Here is a 26,048-nt window from a genome sequence, read left to right on the forward strand (position 1 = left end):
TGAATTCAATGCAATCAGAGTACTCCAACAGCACACACTGAACTTCCCAATTTTCCAATGTAGTTTAAATGCCTATTACTTGAGCTACTATGAAGACTAGGCAATGGTCTACAGCTATTATTAACAGAGTGGAAGAAGAATGGATTTTATTCTTGCCTGTGGGAGAGAAGCACCATTTGGAGAACTGATAACACTTTAGTTTAGTCATTTTACAAGGTCACGTTACACAATAAAGGCGGCTAAGCCTTCTAATGATAACATATGATAGAGATAAAACTAGCACTAGTCTACAGATCCTCAAAATGACTAATTGCATTTCTATGTTGTAAGCAAGCTAAAGCGGTCTGATAAATGTGTTCTGGTGTGTTTGTCATTTATGTACTTTAGTTTCCATAGCCTATAAAGAAATTAAAACATAAAGAAATACCTTAATTATGAAATAAGTAAACAAATCTCAACACATGCAAGGAGAACAAAACAAATTTTCATAGTACTATAGCTTGGGATTATTATTTACTTTAAACATAGTTGTAATAGATTCAGTAGAGGGTGGAAAACTATGAACTTTGGTGCAGGAAATCAACAGGAAAAATTTAATAGGAAGGATTAACAGTGAACAATTGTAGTTGAGAGGCACGGCTGCAAACATTAAAGTTGTTTTTGACAAAATACCATAAATTGAGAAAATCTGACAGCGTGTTAGCAGGTAGTATAAATTAAAGTTGTTATGCTGTGCCCTTAGGCATTTATTTATTGCAAAGTTAAAGTGCTCTGAAAAAATCGTTTTATGAAAAAAGATAAAATAGATTGAAGCGATACGCAAATTTACACAATGGTTCATTTGTACAGGGCAACAGAGTTCAGTCAGATGGAGAGAAAATAAGCTGGTAACGGGCCATTTCCCCAGGGCAGGCAATGGTGGGGGCTTTGCAGTGTGAGTTGTTTACAGTGAGCCTGTAAACAGGACTTTAATGCCTTTCAGGCATTGAATGTGTATCATAGGGTAAAATTCAATATAAAATATTTCTATGAAAGTGAACTGTCACCAGTTCACAAGCATAACTGAACTTCTACAGGGGTATGTAAATGATTTTCCTGCTTACCATATTCAAGTCCCATTCCAAACAACTCCCTGATATGCTCTTTGCTGGAAAAATGTCAGGTTTTGAAATGTAGGGACTTGAAGTAAATAACTCTTACAGTCCTTTTATTTTCTGCTGAAAAACAGGCTCCTTATTTTAAAAGACTGCTTGGAAAGCTTTTTTGAAACAATTAACATTACCTTGTTAAGAGTGTGCTGTTATATTATGTAGACGAGAAATCATAAGTAAATAAGTCCAGTGATGCATTTAAGATTAAAATGAAAAATCCAGTTATTTTTTCAGAAAATCTCTTTGTGAAATACCAAAGCTCTACTTGTAATAGCATCACCAGAAATCATCTCCTCAAAGCCTGTCTCAGTTAAAACAGTATTTCTTTCCCAGAGCGGGAAAGAAAATGCATCTCCTACTGCTTATAGTCCATCACTTCAGGTCTAACAGTTTTGGAGCCAGACACTGTCAGTCTTACTGCAACTGCTACTGTTTTGTCATAAATTCATCCCCAAGTAATGCTAGGAAGCTAAATTTAATAAATACCTCCCTGTGCTTGAAAAACATCCCCTTCACTTACTTGAAAATCTTTCTCTTCAAGGATCTCTTTCCTCCACCTGACAAGGAAGGCAGCGCAGACGTACAAGTGGAAGTGAGAAAAACCCTCTGGTTCAGACTAGGAAAAAAAAATAAAAATAATCCTTTCAATACACATATAATACTTTTGATCACCATATATCCCAAGTGTACTTTTATGCCATTCACTACTAAATACAAATCTCAGCTAAATCTATCTCTTCATAGCACAAACTTGTTTGCATTTCACCTATGCCAAACATATTTATAGCTATTATCTGTAACGGGAATTAAGGTGAGGTACGCATTCTCTTCTCATATTTAAATTCATTCTTTAAAGATGGGTTTTCCATTTCTGATGTTATCCATTAGCTTATATCTGGCATAAAATACTGTACTGTCTAGCTCAACATCGTGGCACATGCTTCATCTCCATCATTAACAGCAAACTTTACTACTAGTGGTAGCTTTTTCATTATAAATTCTACTATAGGAAATTATTAAGTGTTTAAAAAATACACAACTTGGTCTATATTTGACTGAATCAGAGGTTTTTACTAAAGGAAAAAAATCTACTCATTGTAACACAAAACAGTTACAACTCAGACTTCTCTTCTAGTTCAAGTCAGCAGATTCAGTCACTTCATAAAACTTCCCCTAGAAACTAAGATTTTATAAGTATACCAAAGAGTTTAGACAAATTAGTGATCCTTCTTTTAAAAGTCTTCACCAAGTTTTCTCGTATTACCAAATTAATCTTAGATTTTATTTTCTATACCACTGAGAACTGAAAAAATAATTATGATATTTAATTATCAATGTGATGACTGTGAACTAATGCTACATAAAATCTCATTAAAATAACATTTAAAAATAATAATTATAAAATAAGCTACATAATCTGACAAATGCAGGGATGCTTAAATGCTGATATCTAAATAATTTATAATATCTAATTGTAATGCTTTAAAAGTATAGCAAATTTATTTTTATATTCTCTACTGGTCATTTCAAAACTGCATTTTATTCTTTAGAAAGATACAGTATTCTGCTCAAGTAAAGCTAACTGAAACAACTTCTTATGTAAAACATAATGTGATAAAATATCCATTTTATTGCTATTTAACCTAGAAGATCACGGTATTTAAAATATTCCACATAACATTTGTAACAGCGCAATAAATTAGCCTCACTGCTATCACAAGTGGAGAAGGAAAAATATTCTCTTCCTCCTACTTCTCCTCTACCCTTGACTGACAGAAGTGCATAGTGTACTGCAACGGGCTGTTGATCCAAACACCATGTACACAGCTACAGAAACTACAGATCATCCTGTCCACCAAATTGGTAAGCGTCAAGAAAAGAGATAATGCCAATTATTTGTAGGGAAGTTTTAAGTTTAAAAGTGTACTTGGTACTGAAAATAGGAATTAGTTAATTTTGGAACCAGAAAAGGAAGTTCCTGATTATAAAATCCTGTGATATTTTTCCTACTCTAGGAAAACACTCTACTTGAATAACGTGACATGAATATCATTGTAAAATCCCAGGACAGACCAAGCATATGGTAATTTTAACTAGACTTCTCTCTAGAGTTTGTCTTAATCAGAAAAATCAAAGTAAAGTCCAATTTACAATATTAAAGTTAGTTTTACAGAATTGTGTGCTCACTACCATCCTTTTGAAAAATCCATGTCTTTTACTTTAGCGTTGGCATTTCTCTTGGGATGGAAAGTTAACATATATAAAAGCACAAAATGCTATCTCAAGAAGACATACTTGTAAGCAAAGTGCTGCTACCACTTTGCATATCAGATACTACCATGGCAATATTTAAATAATCAAACACAACTCTAAAAAATGCAGAAAGCTCATTGTAAGTAAACAACCCTTCTCCTAATTTATTGCATAAATAAATTTACAGAACATGCAGTATCTTTTAATTCAGCCTTTGATAATATTTTATAACATTGTCATCTCTAAAATGAGAAAAAATATTTAATTATTTTTAAAATTAAGTATTGAAACAGTACTTGTGTTCTATTTTTTCTCAGCACTGAACTGCAACCAATTTCTCACATTTAACACAAATTTTAAAAATGTCCTCTCAAGTAGTAGCTTTTAATCATACAGGAAATGTTTCTATTATTTTGGAATACACAACATGATCTCATAAAAGTGACAGCCTTTCTTCAAATTTGGAAGGCAAACAGGGTAGTAATGTCCAATGAAAACAGACTGTGTTTAAGACTAAGTCAACGGTCTGCACAAGAAACATCAGCACATTTTCCAGAAGCCCACTCTGAAGCATGTGCTGTCACTAGTGAAGACTTTATGGCATAGTAAGAACAAGCCCAGTTCAGCATTACTTGGTGAACTATGACTTGTGTTTAGATCTACTTCAAAGAACGGGTAACTGAAGAACATGGCACTAGCCTGAGCATTTCCAATCAAACAGGAAAGCATGGAAGAAGAAATACAACGGTCATGGGATGGAGGCAAATAAAGCTGGACTGAGACGGCTGAACGGATAAAGAAAAGTACAGAAATACTGCTGAGGGCAGATTAAGAAAGAGGAAGACTATTTTTGCAGATGAAGCAGTAGGAAGACTGAATAGTCTGTAGGCAGGAAAATTTCATTTAAAATAATAATTATTAATCAGGATATTTTATGTAGTGGATTGTTATCCTACCTGAATATAATACAGGTTTACATTTCTTTAATTACATGACATGAGCAAGAAAGAGGGAAATGAAAGGAATGTGGTTTGGTATTAATATATACTAATCCTCCTTGCTTTTCCTCACTCCTCCAACATTATACAAGTTCTTGAAAAGCATAGGGGAGAAGCAGGAAGGATTAACGAAATCTGTCTGAAAACAGCATTTTAATTTTCAAAGTCAATTTGCAGTAGCTGCTGGCAAAATCGTTTATTTTGCTCTCTCTTACATTGACTCACAAAACAATATTACATAGGTAGCCAACTAGATCATCAGAGTATTCTTTTTTTCTGATAATAACCTAAGATTTTGATTTTAAGCCCAAGAATTCACTCTATTATCACATAATAAAGAAAATTCTTCCATAGCCAGAAAGTAAAGGTAAGTGGCTTAAAAAAAATTAAAAGCCAAACCCCCAGAACTGCAATATTGGAAATGGAAAATGTTTTTGAGGAATTGCAGAAAAAAATATCTGGAAGTACCTAAGAACCTGTACTTTTTCTTGAGATTTTTCTGTTCAAACTTTTTTTTTTCCCAATACAATTTTCTTTAGCTCCTGAAAATGAAACCAAATAGGTTTAAGTATGCAATTCATTAGAGAAAAAATGCATATGCCCCTATAGATTTAAAAATTCATCGTGCTTCAGAGATAAGTCTAGGCTACAAAGTATTTCCAATGGATAGTTTTAGACAGTTTTAGAAATTGAGTAAAACAGCTAATGCGTAATTGCCTTTTCTAACACCTGCTACCTATTACACTTCTCCATTTGTAGCTTTTGAAGTTACAAACAGTTTGATCTCTAAATGTACAGAAATGCAGACTACCTGCTAAAAGCTATTTAAAATCAAATATAAACAATGACCTTGATTTAAATATTTTAGCAAAAGATCTCAAGACAGATGTACAACCTTCCAGAAGACTTATTCCGAACATATTACAGACGACTCGGAGCACATTATCTAAGAACCATCTGTCATTATCAATAAAAATCATTTAGATTGTTAACATCACAAATATCTCATTGCCCTGCAAATGCTGGATCTTCTCTGCGGCTGAAATAAAAAGCATTCTTTATACTGCACTCCCCAAACTTCTTGAATTAGACAATCACTGAAAGAATGCAAATTCTGTTGTATGACTAGACTGATTATTGTCTAGTCAACAATTAGTCTAACCCGCCTCCTATACGCTGGATACTTCTGCATTTAGAGAAGGTAATATCTCATGGCATTATATTTGTATATAAATACAATACATGATTACTTTTTAAGTACTCAGAATGATTAAAGCAATGAAATTGTGCCAGAGTTAGGTATTAAACCACCACATTTCACAAGCAAATAACGTCTCAGACAAAAGGACTTCCAAACACTTTATGATTACAGATGAATAAAGCAACTTTAAGCAACTCCATTTTTACTACATTACAAAGAGCAGATAGTTTAGTTGTAAAGAGGTTTAAGTAATTTTTCCAAAATTATCCAAGCAATCTATGGCAGAAAGAGAGAAAGAAGACAGCACAGAATCATCATGGAGAGTGGAACGTGTTGGCAATTCCTCCAATATTTGCCTTTTCCATTAGCCAGGAGCTCCAACTTCCTAGGCACACACTCAATCCACCATCAGAACTGAGACTCAGAGTTCCAGTCTGAGAAGAAACACAGCATGAGCACACCATAGAGATGGTAACTATCCTGCCACCAGGAATGACCAACAGCAGATGCCTAAGGCTTTAATAGGGCAAGCATATAGTAGTACCTCCCCAGAATACTCTTCCAATGATTTCACACTCAAAGGTGTCCTCATACAAGCTGTAGAATATGACCCATTTAATAGTTGTTAACAGATTTGCCTTTACTTATCTGCCCAAAGCTTTTTGCAACTGTAGGCTTTTTTGGTAAATACAAAGTCCTGTGCCAAAGAACTCCAAATCGCAAGTGCGTGCTATATAGCATGTCTCTTTTAAACCCAACACCTGCTAGTTTCATTCAAAGTCGTTCAGTTATCACACTGGAAGAGGGTATGAACAATCAAATCCTATTAGCTTTCTTCAGTCCATTCATCTTTCCTTCTCTTTTGCAGACTAGAATTTTTTTTAATCTGTTCCACTGTTCCTCATATACTGGTTCCACCATCTTTGCTCAGCCTTCTTAAGCATCCTTTCCTGTACTTTTCTGATTTTGAAATAAGGTCCAAACTGCACACAGCATGTAACATGCAGAAAGAACGTAACTCTCATAGCTGCATAATGATATTTTTTTCTCTTTCCCAGTAATTCCTAGCCTTTGATTTATTTTTTTTTCCTTTTTCTTTCTTGACTGCTACTGAGCTCATATTTTCTTCTTGCACTTGAGTGAAGAAAGCTAACTTGAAGCTGATAGTTATACTGGTAAAGTCAGGATTGTCCCAAACTCTCACACACAAAATATCACTTTATATTTGTCCACACGGAATTTCACCTCTCATTTACTGCCTGGTTGTTTAAAGCAACGTGAAGTCCTACAACTCCTTGCTGTCATCCTCTCATGTTTACTACTTTCAATAACATGATCATTGTCAGCAAATTTTGCTGTCTCACTCCTGTATCCCTTTTCCAATCACTTCAGCAGAAACAGCTAAAGCCTCATCACCAATTGTAAAGAATTACATGTGATTTCCTTTAATTTTGAAACCTGCCTGCTTATTCCTACCATCTGTTTTCTGTCTTTCAGACAGTTGTTATCCATACAAAGGCACTCCCTTTAATTCCACAGCTGTGTTTTTTTCTTTAATAACCTTTAGTGAAGAACCTTCTTCACTGTCTTCAGCAATCTGAATAGGCTACATCAACCTGGTGCATATGTGCACTGGCTCTTAAAACTTTGCAAAGTGTGATTTCTCACTATAAAAATCATGACAAAACTTTCTTCAAATGTATTTATGCATGGTGAAAGAATATTATTATTAGAGAATACTGTATTGAAGTCACCTAAATCTTGTCATTCTAAAAGATAATGGAATACTTTGAGGATTGTAACTATTTTCATTGTATATAGCAGCCTACCAATTCATGTAGGATCATAACCTCCTGCCTGTCAGTTTTACAGTCAGTTATATAATGAAATTTTGAAATCTGTCATGCTAAAAACTTAAATTTTAGTCATGATACATGTTAAAAAGTATTTTACATTTATCCATAAAAACACCTATTAAAAATATTTATTTTTGTTGAGTTAGCAAATCTTGGATTGTCTTTTATCACCGTTTTTATTCTACCATGACTATGTCCAATATCCTAAAATCAATGGAGTGACCAAAAGCACTTGTTTGAGCTGACTCTTTTTATCTGACAATAAACACAGAAACAAAGTTGGATCATTTATGCTTAACACACTCCCAAACCAAAAAATAACCTTACTTATAGGTAAGACCTGTAAGTAGCTGTTTCTAATGCAAACATCCATCAATTAATATGAAAATTTATGAGTTAGTTTCATCTTCGTATTAAAAACAAATCTCATTGAAACACATTTCATAGCACTTGGAAATCTGTAATGTAAACTAAAATTTTCAGATCCTAACAGCAAGCTAGAATTATCTGGCAAAGTCAAAACACCATGTAAAAATTATTATCTCAACCACTAGTGCTTATTGTAAGTCCCCTTTACAAGAAGTCTGTTCACATTTCCTGTTTCTTCTAGGAAGATTCAAAAAAAATATTTATCTTACAGTGGTCTATTAGATTTGGCAGATTTATGCTGAAAACTAGGTGAAGAACCATTTTCATAACAATTTAGTAATTGGCGTCTCCGATCTTGTCAACAACAACTTGGCAACAGCTCCAAAAAGATGATTTGTGATATAAAAATTCCCAGCCACAAGGAACACAGACCACTGTTGGAATTTTTCTGGATCAATGTCTTGCCCTGTTAGAATGCTCCATACGGTCTGCAAAATTCATGGTAAGAGTATTAATCAATATCAAACATAAATGGATGCTATTGATAATTACTATTTACTTGATTTACCCAGTCTCCCATTTAGTTTCAAGAAGCATCTTTCATATAACTACCCACATTAGTTTACATTATTGTCCTGTTCACTTGCTAATACGTTCAAATCAAAATAGAATAAAAAATAACTAACTTCAAGTGTTTATTTGACGTTTTTGTCCTAGCTTTTCCAGACTAAATTGTGGTGAAAAAAATTCATTGTTTCTCGTTTGGTTCATTTAAAGTATTCATTATGAGGTTTTTAAAGTTCATCATGACTAGAATGTCAAGTGGATTCTCACTCGATGAGGCACCTTCACATCCAGTACTGAAATGTGTTTTTCCTTTATAAGATATTTTTCTCCTCATAGGTGGTGGTTTATTACCTTCACACACAGGAATGTTGCCAGATCTTAGCAAAGGAATTAAGCTACTTATGAAACTCCCTTATAGTCCTTTCTTGCTGAATTGGGTATTTACAGAAGAAAGTGCAGTAAGGCAGTTTTCTTGGGCAATTCCCTCAGTAAGTTTGCAGACGACACCAGACTGGGTGGGAGTGTTGATCTGCTCGAGGGTAGGAAGGCTCTGCAGAGGGATCTGGACAGGCTGGATCGATGGGCTGAGGTAAATTCTATGAGGTTTAATAAGGCCAAGTGCCGGGTCCTGCACTTGGGTCACCATGCAATGCTACAGGCTTCGGGAAGAGGCAGAAAAGGACCTGGGGGTGGTGGTCAACAACTGGCTGAATATGAGTGGGCAGTGTGCCCAGGTGGCCAAGAAGGTCAACAGCATCCTGGCCTGTATCAGAAATAGTGTGGCCAGCAGGAGTAGGGAGGTGATCGTGCCCCTGTACTGGGCACTGCTGAGGCCGCACCTCGAACACTGTGTGCAGTTTTGGGCCCCTCACTACAAGAAGGACACTGAGGTGCTGGAGTGTGTCCAGAGAAGGGCAACAAAGCTGGTGAAGCGCCTGGAGAACAGGTCTTATGGGGAGCAGCTGAGGGAACTGGGGTTGTTTAGCCTGGAGAAGAGAAGCCTGAGGGGAGACCTCATCGCTCTCTACAACTACCTGAAAGGAGGTTGTAGCCAGGTGAGTGTTGGTCTCTCCTCCCAAGTAACAAGCGATAGGAGGAGAGGAAATGGCCTAAAGCTGCGCCAGGGGAGGTTTAGATTGGATATTAGGAAATATTTCTTTACTGAAAGAGTGGTTAAACATTGGAACAGGCTGCCCAGGCAAGTTGTGGAGTCACCATCCCTGGAGGTGTTCATAAAAGGTGTAGATGTGGCACTTCAGGACATGGTTTAGTGGGCATGGTGGTGGTGGTGGGTTGATGCTTGAACTTGATGATCTTAGAAGTCTTTTCCAACCTTAATGAGATCCTATGGTTCCATGCCTTCGATACAAATGCAAGGTGACACTGAACTCTACACATGGAGAACAATTAGATTTTGCAACACTTCTTTCCAACATTACTTTGAAAAGAATCTAGATATACACCAAAGAATTGTGCGCAGTGAAACTATTAAACAGCTTATTGATTTCTTTTCTGTAATTTCCCATGTTAATAAGCCTCCTCTCATCTGCAGTGAACAGTGACCATTAGTTGTTCTTTGTACTTACGGGAGAAAATATTATTTAATTTGCTGCTTTGAATTTCTACAGAGCAGAAGGCAAACAACTTCCATTTTACCTAATAGATATGGCTAGGCAAAACATGGCAGGAACAGGGACATGGCAATGGGAGCATGAATTGTAGCAGTGATAATCAATCACTGCGATTTTAGCTAACACAACATAATGGTGAGGGATGAGATATAAAACCCCAGTAATGTACATATTTATGGCTCCTTTAGTAGCAAAAAAATACTTCCTGCAAGTTTTTCTTCCATATATATATATAAGACAAAAAACTCCTAACTTGTTTGGAGATGAGAACCAGCAGCAAGAGCTAATGGAATTACTCCAGTCTGGTTTCAGTGCATTAACAAGTTAACAGCCATATAACATTGTAAATCCCCATCAGTAACAGTGAATAATTTACCCTGTTTCGGTTTTACAAAGTGGTTGATTATTTACAGCTATATTTTCTTTCGTTCACCACAGTTAACGTATTAATGAACAAAATATTTCGGTTAGAGACATTAATACGGTTCCTAATTATCTTACCAAGCCATGGCACAGTGTAATGACTTAAAAGCAGAGAATGTCTATGTAATTAACAATGAACATCACTATGTCCTTTACTTCCTCTAACAGCACGAAAGACAAGCACACAATGTATTTTGTGTCTTGCATGAGTATAAAGCTGAAGCACACACTTCCCTACACCCCTTCATCCTGAGTATTTCCTCAGTAAAAGGCTTAGGCAGTCAGATCACACAATCCGTAAGAGGATATGAGAAGATGACACTATCAACAGTCTTTTCAAAAATGTACCCACACTTGAAAAGTCTAACCATCTAGCTATTTCCCAGAAAATTAATTTTGCATCTTTAATTTACTCAGATCTCCCCCACCATAACTTAAAATCCCTCCTGCAATAAGAGAAGTCAAGGAAGCACTCACTGAGTTGTTATGGAAAGGCTGAGGAGCAGCAAGATGAGGATAAAACCAAAAAGTGATAGACCAGTTCTGCCTCTCCTCACCTCCAGCACAGGTGACGTTGAAGAAAACACTTTCTAAAAGCAGCAGGCTATTTCTGTTTTAATAGGTCACATGGCAGATCTGAGTGAAAACCTCCAGACAAAATATTTTCAAAGGCATATTTGGAATACCAAAATTTAAATCTCATCTTTGTTTCATCTACATTCAACAACAAAAAGAACATTTATTGCAAAGACTTCTTTTATTTTAAGCTAGGCTTAAAGTTGGGCTTCAACTTTTCAGATATGATTGTCCAGCTGGAAAGAAATTTGTTTTGAAGTTTCCTTCTAATTAAAACCCTATTCATGCTACCTGAAATGGCTAATTGAATTTGGACTTAAACATTTGAATTCCTTCTCAAGTAGTGACTTGACATCAATTAGTGGCCCAAAAATGCGGTGGAAAAAAGCAAAGCTGTGTCACACCAAAACCCAAACTGCTTTTATTCACAGAATTCGACTCACAGATATCGTTTACCTTACAAAGCACAAACTAAATCCAGATCATTAGTAAAAATACACTGCAAATTATCTAATTCTAAGAACTTTGCTGTAAGGCAAAATATTTTTACATAAATGATAACCTGCTTTAAGCAGACTACTGATTTGAAACAAGGACAGGTACCGTTGATTAAAAAAGAATACTGCAACTTTTCCACCTGTGAGCAAAACTTCAGCAAATCGTGTGAATCAAAACCAGATCATACTTCCTCAATAACCTACTTTTAAAAGGCAAATGAGCACAAATAAGCAGTATGACTAATATTTACTAAAATAATTCCCTATTTCACCCTTTGAATTTCTAAACTATTTACCTCATGTATCATTTTAATTATTTTTGCAGCTCATTCCCAAAGAACCTTGATGCTGTGAAATTAATTAATGAACACAATAGAAGAACTGTCAGCATTGTTTAAATACAATTTCAGCACTGGCCTCATTTACATGGATCCCTTTGTTCTAAACAATGGGACTGATGAATTTTTTGTACGAAATTGTTAGTTCATTAAAAAGAGCACAACGATATCCTTTTCTGCAGATATTCATCAGTTATCACATTTTTCCGAAATACATAATCCATGCTCAAGACAACCACTAGAGCTTTTAGTCCCCAGCTTTCAAAGATACTGAAATAGTTGTATAATAGTTGTATAATTGTTTGATTAATTTGCTTTAGCGTTATCATATTATTAGCTTTAATAAGTTATTAAATTAATTATTCAAAGCAGACCTATAGAAAGTAAAGTGTTAGCTTAACACATCACAACTGAAAAAATTATTTGAGTAACTGTAATAATATGTATTTATACTGAAAGACAAAGGCAACATCTAAATAACAGTAACAAAAACCAATAGTTGCTTATTCCATATGCTCAGCAAATAACAAGAATATGCTTCCTGACACACTTGCATTCAAAGACATCCTCTCATTGAGTATGTTTTAGGCCACATACATCACTTCCAAGAACATGAGCCAGCAGTGTGCCCAGGCGGCCAAGAAGGCCAACAGCATCCTGGCCTGTATCAGAAATAGTGTGGCCAGCAGGAGTAGGGAGGTGATCGTGCCCCTGTACTGGGCACTGCTGAGGCCGCACCTCGAATACTGTGTGCAGTTTTGGGCCCCTCACTAGAAGAAGGACATTGAGGTGCTGGAGCGTGTCCAGAGAAGGGCAACAAAGCTGGTGAAGGGTCTGGAGAACAGATCTTATAAGAAGCGGCTGAGGGAACTGGAGTTGTTTAGTCTGGAGAAGAGGAGGCTGAGGGGAGACCTTATCGCTCTCTACAACTACCTGAAAGGAGGTTGTAGCCAGGTGAGCGTTGGTCTCTTCTCCCAAGTAACAAGAGATAGAAGGAGAGGAAATAGTCTGATGCTGCCCCAGGGGAGGTTTAGATTGGATATTAGGGAATATTTCTTTACTGAAAGAGTGGTTAAACATTGGAACAGGCTGCCCAGGCAAGTTGTGGAGTCACCATCCCTGGAGGTGTTCATAAAAGGTGTAGATGTAGCACTTCGGGACATGGTTTAGTGGGCATGGTGGTGGTGGGTTGACAGGTGGACTTGATGATCTTAGGGTCTGTTTGAACCTTAATGATTCTATGATTCCAGATACAGAGGCTTACATGTCTGCCTTTGTGGACAAAAGTTGGTATTTTGATTGCAATGAATGCTTAAATAAAATATTACTGGTCATTTGAGCGTATTAAGTAATCCAATAAAGATACTACTGAATTCTTATCCAGTGAACAGGAACTCTACAATCCTCAAATTCCCACACCTGTAAATTGAAGGGATGATTACACAAACATAATACGTAAAATTTTGGTGAAAATTTCTTATTAGATTCTGACCATAAAATTACATTTATACCAAAACCTTATGTGGTCTAAGTAAGACGTATTTTCTTAATAATAACAACAACTAAATTTTCAAGCCAACTATTCCAATGTCTTTTTCTTTCTTTAAAGGAACACACCATAAGATCTGAGAACGAAAAAATATGTGTGTTGCATTCAGTCACATTTTTTCTAATAGGTGGTCTTCTTGACTAAGAAGATAAGTAGATAGGACAGTAGAAACTGAAATACCAAAAAGCTATTGCCTTCCTTTTCTGTTTTCTAAGCTAATCTTTCCAAGCTTAGTCACAAGACAATCAAGTCATGAACACCACCCAAGTTTCTAGCACAACCAGTACAAAGATACTCAGGATACACCACTAGCTTTTTTCATCCCCTTTTGTCATCATTAAACCACATTTCTTCCACAAATGTTGCAACAAAATCCTTAATTTCTGATCACCAGTATTCCTCTAAAGACTAGGAAATAGTTGGAACTGGCATTTTCCTCCACTTGCTGGCCTGCAAGAATCTTCACACTTATTCACGAAAATACTGCTTCCTTGCAGACAATCAGCCTCTACCTAGGGATGGCAATTTTGGTGAATGTTCAGTCTTGTCATCATGATCATGATCTAATTGAACCAACTTTTTGTGAGCATATGACTGCTTAACAACATCTCTTGGCCTGCATGCTTTACATTTCATTCAGGTTCTGTTAAAACTAGCATACTAATAATGCCACAGAACCTAAAGTAGGCAGCTGCTGAATGCAGCAGCATCTTCACTGGCTAAAGAAAAGGAAAAGCACAACATCTGAAAACACTATTCAGCTACTTTTCAGCTACGTCCAGCAGACAGGCTCTACAGTCATGATTCTGCAAAACTGCAGGTTTATAAAAGGGCTTGATGTCAAAAGGAACCGAAAAGCCAACACAATTACTCAATCTAAGTATCTGAAAATTGCTAGTCACTCAATATCACAGCTGGAAATGTTAATAATGCATGTATTTTAATTAAATTCATTAGATACTTAATTGCTATTGCTAGAAGCTTGATGTTGTCTGGATGAATAAGATAAGCTGCTTCTTACCTAAACAGTTAATACAAAAGCCTCACCAAGCTAATTCAAAAAATATTCTTTAGATCACTTCTATTTCCATCCACCAACTGGTTAGCAAAGAAATAGAATAATAATGACTATCGGGTGCAGCTCGGCTGAACTCTAATCAGAATGAGAAACTGCATCCACTAAATATAATTGACTTTATCAGCTTTAGCAAAAATATTTCTTGTGAATAACACTATTGTTCTGAAGGTGCTAACGTCTCAATGGATGCTACAGCCTACTCAGTACATAAATATCTCTCAGGACATTGAAAGTAAGTGCTTTGATTTGAATCTTCTCAGAATGCTGCAAATCAAAACCTATTGGATGGCAGAACAATCAAGTCAAAGTCTGCACTAATAATCAGTCTTCACACAGCAGCATGAAACAAAAGACTTATGTGGGAATGGCAACACCTGCAGAGTTGTCCCAATCTGCTTTATCAAGGTTCTCTGGAGGCTAGTCTGATGCTACTACTCTTATCTCTGAGAACTGAAAGATCCATCTTGACCCTGAAGAGCCCTGAGCAATTACGAAACAGTAATACTCTCACACTTTCCTCCAGCTCAGGTGTATCATACACTAACCATCAACGCTTTCCTAAGTACATAGATTGCAATCACTTTGTCAAGAAAAGCTTCTATGAGACTATCCTATAGCAGTGCAAATGAAGAAAAAACTGTCAGAAAGTGAGGCAAATTTAAAGGTATTACCACCTGCATACAACTTTATTAATTCTAATATTACCAATAACACAAGGTTTTTTTCCTGGACAACCTTACTCCCCCACAGATATAGCACAGTTGAGTAGCTTGAAAAGCCCTTGCTCTACAACAGCTTCTTCCATACTGACAGCCTGAGGTGATCAGTACAGCTTCACATTTTTCCCATTTGACATGACACCACCAAAGTGTGAAGTTATTCAAATCTCTTATTGCTGTCAATAAGCATGTCTGGCTTTTTTGTTTTCACCAGCTTTTGTCAGTATCTCTTCACTAATCCATGTTGACATTTAAAGAGCTGAGTCTTCACTACCAGTATCATGAAACGCTTGCAACAGACAACAAAGTAAGCAAGAGTGCTCTAACCACTACCTTCACAGCCTTAAGCAGCTCAAAATGGGAGGACAGCTTTGATCCAAATAAAAGCTTTTCCACTTTAAAAATTTTTTTGTTGAACACAGAATCTTCGGCTGAAAGTCACAGTTAACATCTAGTATAGTACTCCTGCAAATTCCTTAATCAAGAACTATTGACCAAAAAATTTAAAAGCACAATAGCAGTCCTACTGAAACAACCTGGATACTGCATACTGCATGAGATTCATGAACAACGCTCCACATTTTCAGAAGTGTTTTACATTTTATTCAAGTCTTCAAAAGAGTACCTGCTGAGGTTAAAAGTGACTCTTACTGGATTTGATTTTTACTATTATAAAAGAAAAAAATATATAGTTCCATATAATTTTCTTCAAATCTCTTTCATTAAGTTGTAACAAGCAACAATAAGATAATCATAAAAAAAATCATGCTGCCAAGCTTCAAGATGAATTTTATCAACGAATTAATGTGAAAGGAACAAATATTTAGCAAAATAACAATTCAGCCTCTAGAAAATTACACCAGAAACCAAAGAAAATATTACCTACCCAAGTTGTAAAAGCTGTAAAATAAAATAATAGATTTATATACTAATAGATGTATCATCAAAATTTAACTTTTTACTGCATCTGTTCTTCAGCTTTATAATATTTTCCAATGAATTAAACAGATTTTTCCACATGGTTTTGCTTATAGCAACGAAGACTGAAGACTCTAAACTTCTAGGCTTTAAAATCTGACTAGAATATACCCCAAAATGTTGGAAAGAAGGATGTCAAGCTGTGTCTTCAAAAATAAATTTAAGTCAATGACAATGTTTTAACATCTCAGATATTTAAGCTGCAAATACAGCTTCATTTAGTAGCTATAAGACTTTTGACACAGCTTACTCATCCCCAGTTACTTTGTGTATATACTGACAATGTCTGTACCTCGTTCCAGTCAAAATGGAGGCAGTACAGAGCTACTAGTTGGAAGAACACGCTGTAAACCACCAATATGCATTATTGAATGAGCTGTAAAAGAAGAAATCAGCTCATACGAAGTTCTACTGAAGATTTACACACCAAATACACTCCCAGAGCCATGCAGAAACTTCTTGTCCAGGCGCAGGGATAGAAACAGTTATGTCAAACAATTAACTGATTCCAGACGTTGTACAATTCTCAGGAGTAGCGATGAGCAACTGAAGATGTATCCTGGACACCTTTTAAGAATCTGCATTTGCCATATAACTTTCAGACAGCACGGACTCTACCACAAACATTTCTAAGGCTGTTTGTTTCTCATGTTACCTCAAAAACACATAGCTAGTCTAAGAAGGCTGTTTAAAGCCTCGGGTCTTAAACTATAAACCAAATTAATACTCATTTCTGAAAAACGACAAGGTGCTGCTACTATGGAAACAGGCAGGAAGCAAAGGTTGTCACGCACTGCTCACTGAGAGCCTGCAGGGATCCAAACTGCAGAGTTCTGTTTTCAGAAAGGGTACAGGACCAGAGACAAAGAGAATTTAAAACAGAAAGAAAAAGTCGTAGCCCAGTTAGAATAAAAGAAATGAAGAATACATGTGTAATGAAATGTGACTCAATACCACAGAGGAAGGGAATCTACAAGTCAGAATACAGAAAACCTCTTTACCATACCCCTAATTTACATAGCAGGTATTCAGAGATGATATTAATAACCACACTTAAAACCTAAAAAAATATAAATACACTGCAATCATGCAAATAGTCTGCACTAAAATATTTAACTTCAAAAACTGACATGGTATCATGCACCAAAATGTATTTCAAATCGTATCTTATGGAAATCTCAACAAAATCAAAGTTTTTAATTATGAAAATGTTTTATTAAAAAGCAGGTGATGGATTACTTCAAAATAAAATAACTGCACATCACCCCCATAAAAGCAATTTTTCCTGAAATATTAAAATGAAGTTAAAACATACCTAAAAGACAACTTTCCCTCTATCTGCAATCTAAGCTTTAAAAAAGTATCATTAATGAAAGTTGTTTATACCTTTCAGAAAGGACAGATTGATTTGTTTTCCCAGTAACACGCTGCTTTTCTACAGGTTTGATAAATTACTACGAACAAAGAAAGACTCTAGTAAGAAAGAAGAAAAACCTGTTTATTAACAAACAGGAAGACTATTAGAACTTAAAGCCTCAGTCATGAAAATGCCACTGTTAATTTTGTGGAAAGGTATTTATTTAAAAGGAATTTATTAAAGGATAATCAGAAGAGAGAGTTTTTGTTGAGCTGATTTGTATTTAATAATTTATACAAAACTTGCAAAAAATCTGTTTTCCATTTATGGAAAGAAAAGAAAACAGTAAACTGTTAACACTATCTGGAAATTTTCATCCATAACCTTTTGCAAAAGAGAAAAAAAAAAAATACAGTATTTAAATGAAAAAAGCAAGAAAGCCCAAGCATTTCAACTGTTATCGCTATTGCCCTATCTACTAGACCATGTTTCCTCTCCAAAATAAACGATTTATTTCCATCTAGCAGGCAAGAAAAAAATGCTGTATAGCTTTTCATATCTATTTAGCTTATTCAAGGTATTATTGCTATTTCCTAAGTCACTACATAAAAATTGCATTTTCAATACTATTTATTGTGTTTCATAAAAGTTCCATTAGAAACAAATTCAGAGCAAATATAAGTTGGAGGCATCATTTCCATTTATTACTTTTCATAATACCTTTTTCATTCAGAGGTATCAACACAATCTATGGAATTATTGGCATTGTTCTCAAAGACAGATAAAGGACAAAAAAATCAGAGCATGGTGTCTAATTACTGTCATCTATCAAAACCAACGGAATATATATTGAAAGTTATACAATACAGTGTACAGTAATCACATGGATATTTATGATGATCCGATTTAAGACTATTGTGAAAGATTGTCAATTTGATACGCTTTTTCTGTTTGTGTGGGTTGTATTTCCTTTCAAAAACAGACATCAGGAGGTCAGGATGATGCCTCCAGAGGAAAAGTGAGATCCTTTAAAAGCTCCCCTTCAGAGCAACTGAGGACACCTAGGAAGGAAAGTTCTAGTGTCTGCAGTGAAGACTGGAAGAAAAATTACAGCAAAGAACTAGGGGCCTGCACCAACCAGAGCCAGAAAGACTGATGGGAGCATGAGGAAGCAAACAAGAGTTTGATGAAGGAGATCGTGTAGAGGCCAGAGAGGGCTCTGAGAAGCTTGCTAGGATTCAGAAAGCTATTAAGGGCACAGATATAGCAGTGCTGTGGTTTGGATTGCCAAGATTCTTTTGAAATGCATTCTGATGTACACTGATGTACTGAATCACGGCTTGCATTGTAGTGTCTCTCCACAGATCCACTCCTATTGCACTGCACTATTTGCCAATCCAGACACTCAAAGTTAGAAATCCAACCTGGAAGCAAACCTACCCTACAAAGATGCATTAAACAGATGTAGCACGGCCTACAAACTCCTTTTACTTCTGCTCTCTCACAAACAGAAAGAATTTTGTACATAGTTAAGAAACTAATTATTCTAACTTCTACTTAATAAAAACCAGTCTTTGAACAATTCAAAAAGCCTTTTTGGAATGCTTTCAAGTGAAAGAGGAGGAGCTGTATTAACCCACCTCCAAGCTCAGGCCAACCTGAGGTTTTACTGAGTACCCAGGTCCTGTCAAAGGTAGTACAAGCAGTGAAGAACTATCCTCTTATACATGAAAGACTTCCTGCAAAGTTTTTGGATTTTCTATTTCCATCATCACTTACAAGTGTAACAGAAAAAAATGAGAGTCAGACTGGAAATTTGACACAATGTTTTCCCATATTCTCTTTCTGCAGGAAAAGACAATCAGACACAAAGTATTTTAGTTTCAAAAACGTTCAGCCAAATTAAACCACAGAATAGTCTGTGATTTCATCTCAGCCATCTGCTTCATTTATAAGCAAAGAATGTTCAATATACTGCAATAAATTCGGAGCGTTCAATCTGTCTCCCGTCACAAGAAAAATGAGAACGTTGCAGTGCAAAAGATGGGAAAAAGTGTGAATTTCCATTAATTCCTGAAGTGGCCAAACACCTTTTGACTCCAGACTAAAACAGAATATCATGCCCTATTTTCTGTATTCTGATACTCAGAACTAGAGAAATAACACAGCTCCAATTACCACTTAAAAATCAAGATTTTTCAGAACTTGGTAAGCATTTGTCACATAACGCTTAGCACTCTGAAGTCAAATGGATACCACCATCTTCCATCCAGAAAAGGAAAGCATTGCTAATTCATAATTATTAACACATGCTCTCTTTCATTATTCACTCTCTACAAGAATGCATGGACACGCACAATCACTAGTCCAACCTCCAGCAGTAATGCTATTCATCAGTAATCTTCTTGTGAGCCTTTACAATGGCCCTACTACTTGACTTCAATCAGCTGTAAAGCTCCTTTATTCCGTTATCACATCAGTGTGAGAGAATGAATGCCAAGGATTGAATGCCCTCCTAAAGGAGTGAAGTCATGCTGTTAGAATAGCAATGAGCTTCATCTGACACTGCCTAACACATTCTTTCACACTCCCTCACTCTTGCAGAGGAATGCATGCATGACAAAAATAAATATCTGTCGAGTGCAAATGCTAAGAAACATAGCTACAGAATAATATACTAAATAGAGCATATCACAGTTTAATAGAAAGAGTTGGAAGTTGATATAAAGGATGCAATTAATAGACTTAACTGGCAGCAGTTGTGTTCCATTTGTCAGAAGAAAGGGATGGGCGGAATAATTATTCTACTAGTGAGAAAGATATCCAGAATTTCAATACAGAATGTCTCATCTATTATTACTTAATTCTCCTTAAGCTCTTTTTATTTTTGCTGATGCAAGGACCTAAGCATAAACTTGTTCTTGCTCATTTCAAGAAAGAGAAGAAAGCAAGAGATCCAGATGAAAAAAAAAAGGATGATTGTTGGTATTCTAAGTACAATCTTTTGGTAGCTCAGCCTGTCTCCTCCCTGTACTGTTCACTGTCATGCACATTGCTTTAGCCAAAACAAGGGGTTTAGCCTGAAATGAAATCTCTACTAGTATACCCCCAGAATGTAGACTACCATATCGACAAAGTTATCAGACAACTCAGGCAGGAAACTGACTTGTAATTCATAATTTAATTTTGCTTTTAGGACTGACTCAGAGGTTTTTGGATTTATTTTTGTAATTTCAAATACATCACCAACACTCCTCCATGAAAGTAAGCTATGCTTTAGCGGGAAGAACAAACAAAAGTGCATCATTCTAGTTCAAGTATATCGGTGGATTTTCAGTAATAAATATAGTATAAAATGCTTTACCAAAAATTTGTATTTCAACAGTTAGTTACGAAAAACTTCACTTTCTGACCAGCTATAAAACAGTGGTTTTCCTCTAGAAAAGTTATTTCTACTAAATATTTTTAAAATGTTTCAAACTAGCTGAAAGGAGGAAAGACATCAGAAGCTTGGCAAACAAAATGCAGCAACTATTCTAAGAAAACTCCTTCTTTTTTAGGACATTCTGTTTTAAATCAACACTAGCCTGCAAGTCCATTAATTTTGTGAATCTTATACTTCATAATCTCAAAACAAATGTGTTTATGCTTCTATTTCCTTACATTCACTAGATATTCTGATTTTTAACCCTCAGTTAAAATATTTATATATATGTAAAAAAAAAAAAAATCTTCCTTGTATGTGAGCCTATATAAATTCCTGTGTTGGTCTGTTAAGGATGAAGAAAAAGGATGGTGCTGTAGTCTGTGAAATGCCTTTGTGCTATTTGACCAGAAGCAGATTATTTCAATGGTGCACTACACTGTACAGTCCATTTTAGAGCAAACAGGAATACAGTGAAATCTCTCTGCTGTGAAGTATCTGTCAGCATCAACTCCTGCTTGGAGAAGCAGAGAACAACCTTTGTGCTTCTCAGGAGTAAGGCATTGATGTGGCAAGTGAATGGGGCTTCTGAACACTGTTTTGAGAACATGAACTGACATCTCAGCATACTGGCAATACATTAAAACTTAATGAGTGACTCAACTGATGATGTTTTCCTGAGGAGCTATGATGATCCAGTGATATAAACAGCAACTTTTCCAGTAGGAACGTTTTAAATATTGTCTCCTGCACCTCTCAATCATGCTTGTAAAAAGATAAAAACTCAGGATAAGGCTCCACAAAACACCTTCTCCAGTGAAAGTATGTAGTTAAATTTGCATCTGCAGTGGTGCTAGGCTTTAGCACACAGTATTTTGGTGATAGCCTTTCCCAGTAATGTAAGGAAGATAAGGCATCAACAGAAACCAGTGAACAGGTGCTTTTTTTCAGTATGGGTGAGCAACAAAAACTTACCATAACTTGGGTCAGCCCTGAACTGGTCAAGCAGGTTGACTAGATGATCGTTCTAAGTCCCTTCCAACTGAAATATTCTACTCTATTCTATCATACTAACTATACCCTAACAAATAGTTATAGCATATGCAGGCAGTACAACTGATTCACATCACATGTGGAAAGGGGCCAGAAATGATTGCTTCTAACAAAGTCAGTCATCCATCCCCTGCCTCCTCTCACAACAGCGCGTTACGGAACTGCCCAGCTCTCTGTGCCTTGCTTAATTATGTCTAATAAACAATAAAGCTAAATTACAACAGGATCCTACTCACAGCCATAGGCAGAAGGAAGGAAATGAATGGCAGCTGAGATACCACAAGTCCAAACCCCCAACTGACAGAAGAACAATAAAGCAAAGCACTCGTAGCTAACACTTGGTTTCAGTAAATAACATTATTCAAAAGAGTAAGGCTGTGCCAAAGGTAGACTGCAAGAAGACCCGTGCTTGATGAGCTAAAGAGCTCTCAAGGTTGTTAACATGCTGTTTTTACACAACATTAATGAACACCTGGGCATCAGTTTCAGGATTATGCATGAGATTAAGCTTGTAGTTAACACTATGTGCTTTTAGTACAGCTATGCATACTCCCACATGTGCTCATCTTCATACTTCCAAGAACTCTTTCTAAATATGAACAGTTTTCTGAATCAGGATTTATTTGTATTCCTGAAACCAATGAAGAAGAATAAGGGCAAAATGAAGAAAAAAAAAATTAAAAAATACTGCATTGGTGAGTAAAACATTTAATGAAGATTTAACTCCACAAAATCTACTTTTCTACTAATACTAGCAGAATTTTTGGAAATGACACTACAAAAAAACATTTATAGCAACAAGTTGATTAATCTGAAAAAATCTAAGGTTACAAAATACATAGAGTACCTTAAATCACACAAACATAAATTCATACACATCTAAAAGAAAAGAGATACCCATCATATTTTAATACCAAAACGAGTACTTGTTAAAGTCTACATTAAAAAGTCCTTTGCAAAGACCAAAATTTACTACAGTAAAAACACCTGCATCATTACTCTGACTTAGCATATTTTTCTGTTAATAAGCTAGACATAGCATATGATAGAAAACCTAACAATATGGTATTTAGTTGTTACATAAAGGAATAAACTGGAAGAAAAAAAATCAAAATGGTTTTAAATGACTCAAAAAGATAAAAGAATTTCCTTAGTTTCACTTGATTTTACAATCAGTTCTTTAAGAGATCAAAGCATGTTAACACAACTGTTTTATTTAGAAATGTTAAATAGAAGACAACTAATTTCTCCTACTCTTTGTTCTCCCCACTTCCCTGCTGAAGGAATAACAATAGTTTTTGCTAGTGCCGTTAAACAATATAAATGTCTTGTCCATAGTGGAAAGCTACCATGTTTATCTTGCAAGAATGTGGAACTAAATAAGATATAAATAACAAAAAACTGGATTACTGGAAATGTTGGAGGTCAAATCTAATGTTTGCCTGAGACTAGGAAAAAAAAAAAAGCAGTAAAGACAGAGCAGATGAATAAAAAGCAGGCCTTGTCTCTGTAAGCAATACTAACATCCGAATGAAATCACCTTGTATTTTGAGTAAGAGTTTATTCACACAAAACTGTCTACCTACCATAATCCACTAAAAATACAGTTTTAATGAATAACTGTTTACCTATTTAAAGGCTTTCTTGGCTTAACTGGAAAACAAAGACATAATTTGCCTATAATACAAATCAGATCTTATATAAATTACTTGTATCAATTTTTTTCTTGACATTTCACTTTGCTCATTTATTTGTCAGCAGATCAAGCAACATGCTGAACCAGACTGAATGAAGTGGTCAACTCTCCTCATGTATTTGGACCAAACAAGAAAGTCAACTCTCCCCACTGGATTACATTGCCAAGTGCTACAATAAAATGTACATGAAAGGAAGAGCAGATAAAAAACATATTTGAAAAATCAAGGATGGCACATTTCAGACTATTGATTTTAAAGGAAAACAAAATTTATGTGGAAAGTGCAGGTATCAATATCTAGCAAATCAACATTGTGAATTTTTCTATTTAAATACGTAAATTCGCAGAAAGCCTTCATTATCAATATTGTAAGTTAATAAATACTATGAAGAAAAAAGTGCTGCCTAATTTTGCATGTCCACTTTGCATTTCTTGGTTTAATTTTAGACTCTAAATGTAACATGAAACATTCCAACTGTGACGTGGGTATGAAACAACACAGTGCCTTGCAGAAGACAAACATCCTTCTATCACATGGATTTTGTAAAAAATTGTTAAAAATATCTTTTTCAAACTTTCTAACCTTTCTAGAGTTATCCTTGTGCTCTTTAGGACAACCTACAGAACTCCTATATGATACACCTGAGAAACTTTACAAGTGCCTTATTAGTTTGGAAAAATTTAGCTAAACATCTATTATCCAAATGTTATCAACGTACCTTCAGTGTCCCAGTATGGCTACTCTAACAGGTTCTCTAGGTTGAATACCTTGTCTCTGACAGTCGTCAGCAGAAAGGGAAAAGTCAAGGAAGGGTAAGCTTTAGATAACAACTTCCCATCCTCCAGCATCTTGGCACAGAAATTTCTCAAGCCAAATCTTGGAATCTGCTTCAATACCTAATGACGGATTTTCCTCTCACAAGTTTGCTCAGTCACTTTTTGCATACCTATAAAACTCAGGACCCACAGAGTCTTGGGGTAGTGTTCCATAATTAACGTGTGTGCTGTGTAAAGAAGCATCTTAGGCTTGAACCTGACACCTGGTTTTAAATGTGACTAAACTTTTCCCATGTCATGCATATTTTGTACACTTGTACTATACTCCCCTCTCAACCTCTTTGTTCCCCAGGCTAAGGGGTCTTCAGAAGTAGCACTTCTTCATTTTCACTCATTCTTGACTTCCTCCAACCTCAATCTCATTCTATAGGTACAACATGGATTTAGATAATGGCAAAATTAGGCTCTCTTTTATTCTCCATTCGAACATTTTCATAGAAATTCTTGTTCTCTGAATTGATAACTATTCCACAATTGTGTTATGTCAATATTAATAACAAAAACTTCATCAGAGATAATTTAACTGCACATTATCCTGAAACATTTGGTGTTTTTTTAAAAACCCTGTAATCTTCTCCCCAACAGTAAGATTTCTGTGCAACTTTTCTCCAATTTCACATTTTAATAATAAATCACCACAAGTATTAATGTTTCCTTTGTGCTCACTGGCTCTGAAGTAACATAATTCAACAGCAAATTATGGCAAATAGTTAAAGTAACTAAGTGCATCTAAAGTATAATACGGTAAAATAACACTTAGACATGCTTTTTTCTTTTTATCTCTTATTTTTTCCCCTCCATTGAAATCCTCTGATCAGGTGAGATTTTTTTTTTTTTTTTCAATTTAAATAGATTTACAAATTAAAAATAAAGCCAACTACAGTTGACTGAATTTTAATACCAAAAAGAATCTAATAAAAGATGATACCAGACTAGCGGACTTTCAAAGAAACAGGGTAAAAAATGACATTTTCAAGTACCCAGAGATAGTTCTGTTGTAGTTAATCTTTACACAGAATTATCTCAAGAAATGCTATAGGTGCTGTTATTATTTTCTAGTTACTTCCAGATGATTACAAACTTTTCCGGAATTCTTAGCAAACTCCCTCCAAAAAATCTTAATTTTAGTCAGCAGGAAAAAAAACCAACCTTGCACCAAAACCAGAAATGAAACTCTTTTAATAAACCTCTGTTTTTAACTATGACTTAATCTGCAGGCTGAAACATCATAACAAAGGAAGATAACGTCGACGTTGTATGAATCACTGCTAATCACCTATCCTCGAAAAGTATCTTTGATTGAAATGCTATATTAAAAAGTCTAGAAAATATGTACCTTAGTTCTTTTTAAAATACCAGCTGTAAGTTTATGAACCATATTTTAATTTTTGTTGATGAGCAACAGGTATGATATGGCTTTTCCTGTTTATTTCTCACAGCTACATATCAGCTTGCCAGTTAAATCTTTCTGAATATTCTCATTCCTAAATTCTATTT

At 35.5% G+C, this 26,048-nt stretch overlaps 1 protein-coding gene across 4 annotated transcripts in view; it reads right to left on the reverse strand.

Annotated features, from left to right (window-relative positions):
* TBC1D22A (TBC1 domain family member 22A) overlaps nt 1-26,048 on the reverse strand; it is a 184,804-nt gene that overhangs the window by 33,933 nt on the left and 124,823 nt on the right. For all 4 annotated transcript variants that reach the window (XM_086473776.1, XM_086473768.1, XM_086473763.1 and 1 more), the window contains one exon: nt 1,672-1,767. In XM_086473776.1, the coding sequence (XP_086329902.1) occupies nt 1,672-1,767 (96 nt within the window). The remainder of the gene's footprint in view (nt 1-1,671; nt 1,768-26,048) is intronic.

This window comes from Leptosomus discolor, chromosome 1 (assembly GCF_034619465.1).
Source record: "Leptosomus discolor isolate bLepDis1 chromosome 1, bLepDis1.hap2, whole genome shotgun sequence".
Taxonomy (NCBI): Eukaryota; Metazoa; Chordata; class Aves; order Leptosomiformes; family Leptosomidae; genus Leptosomus; species Leptosomus discolor.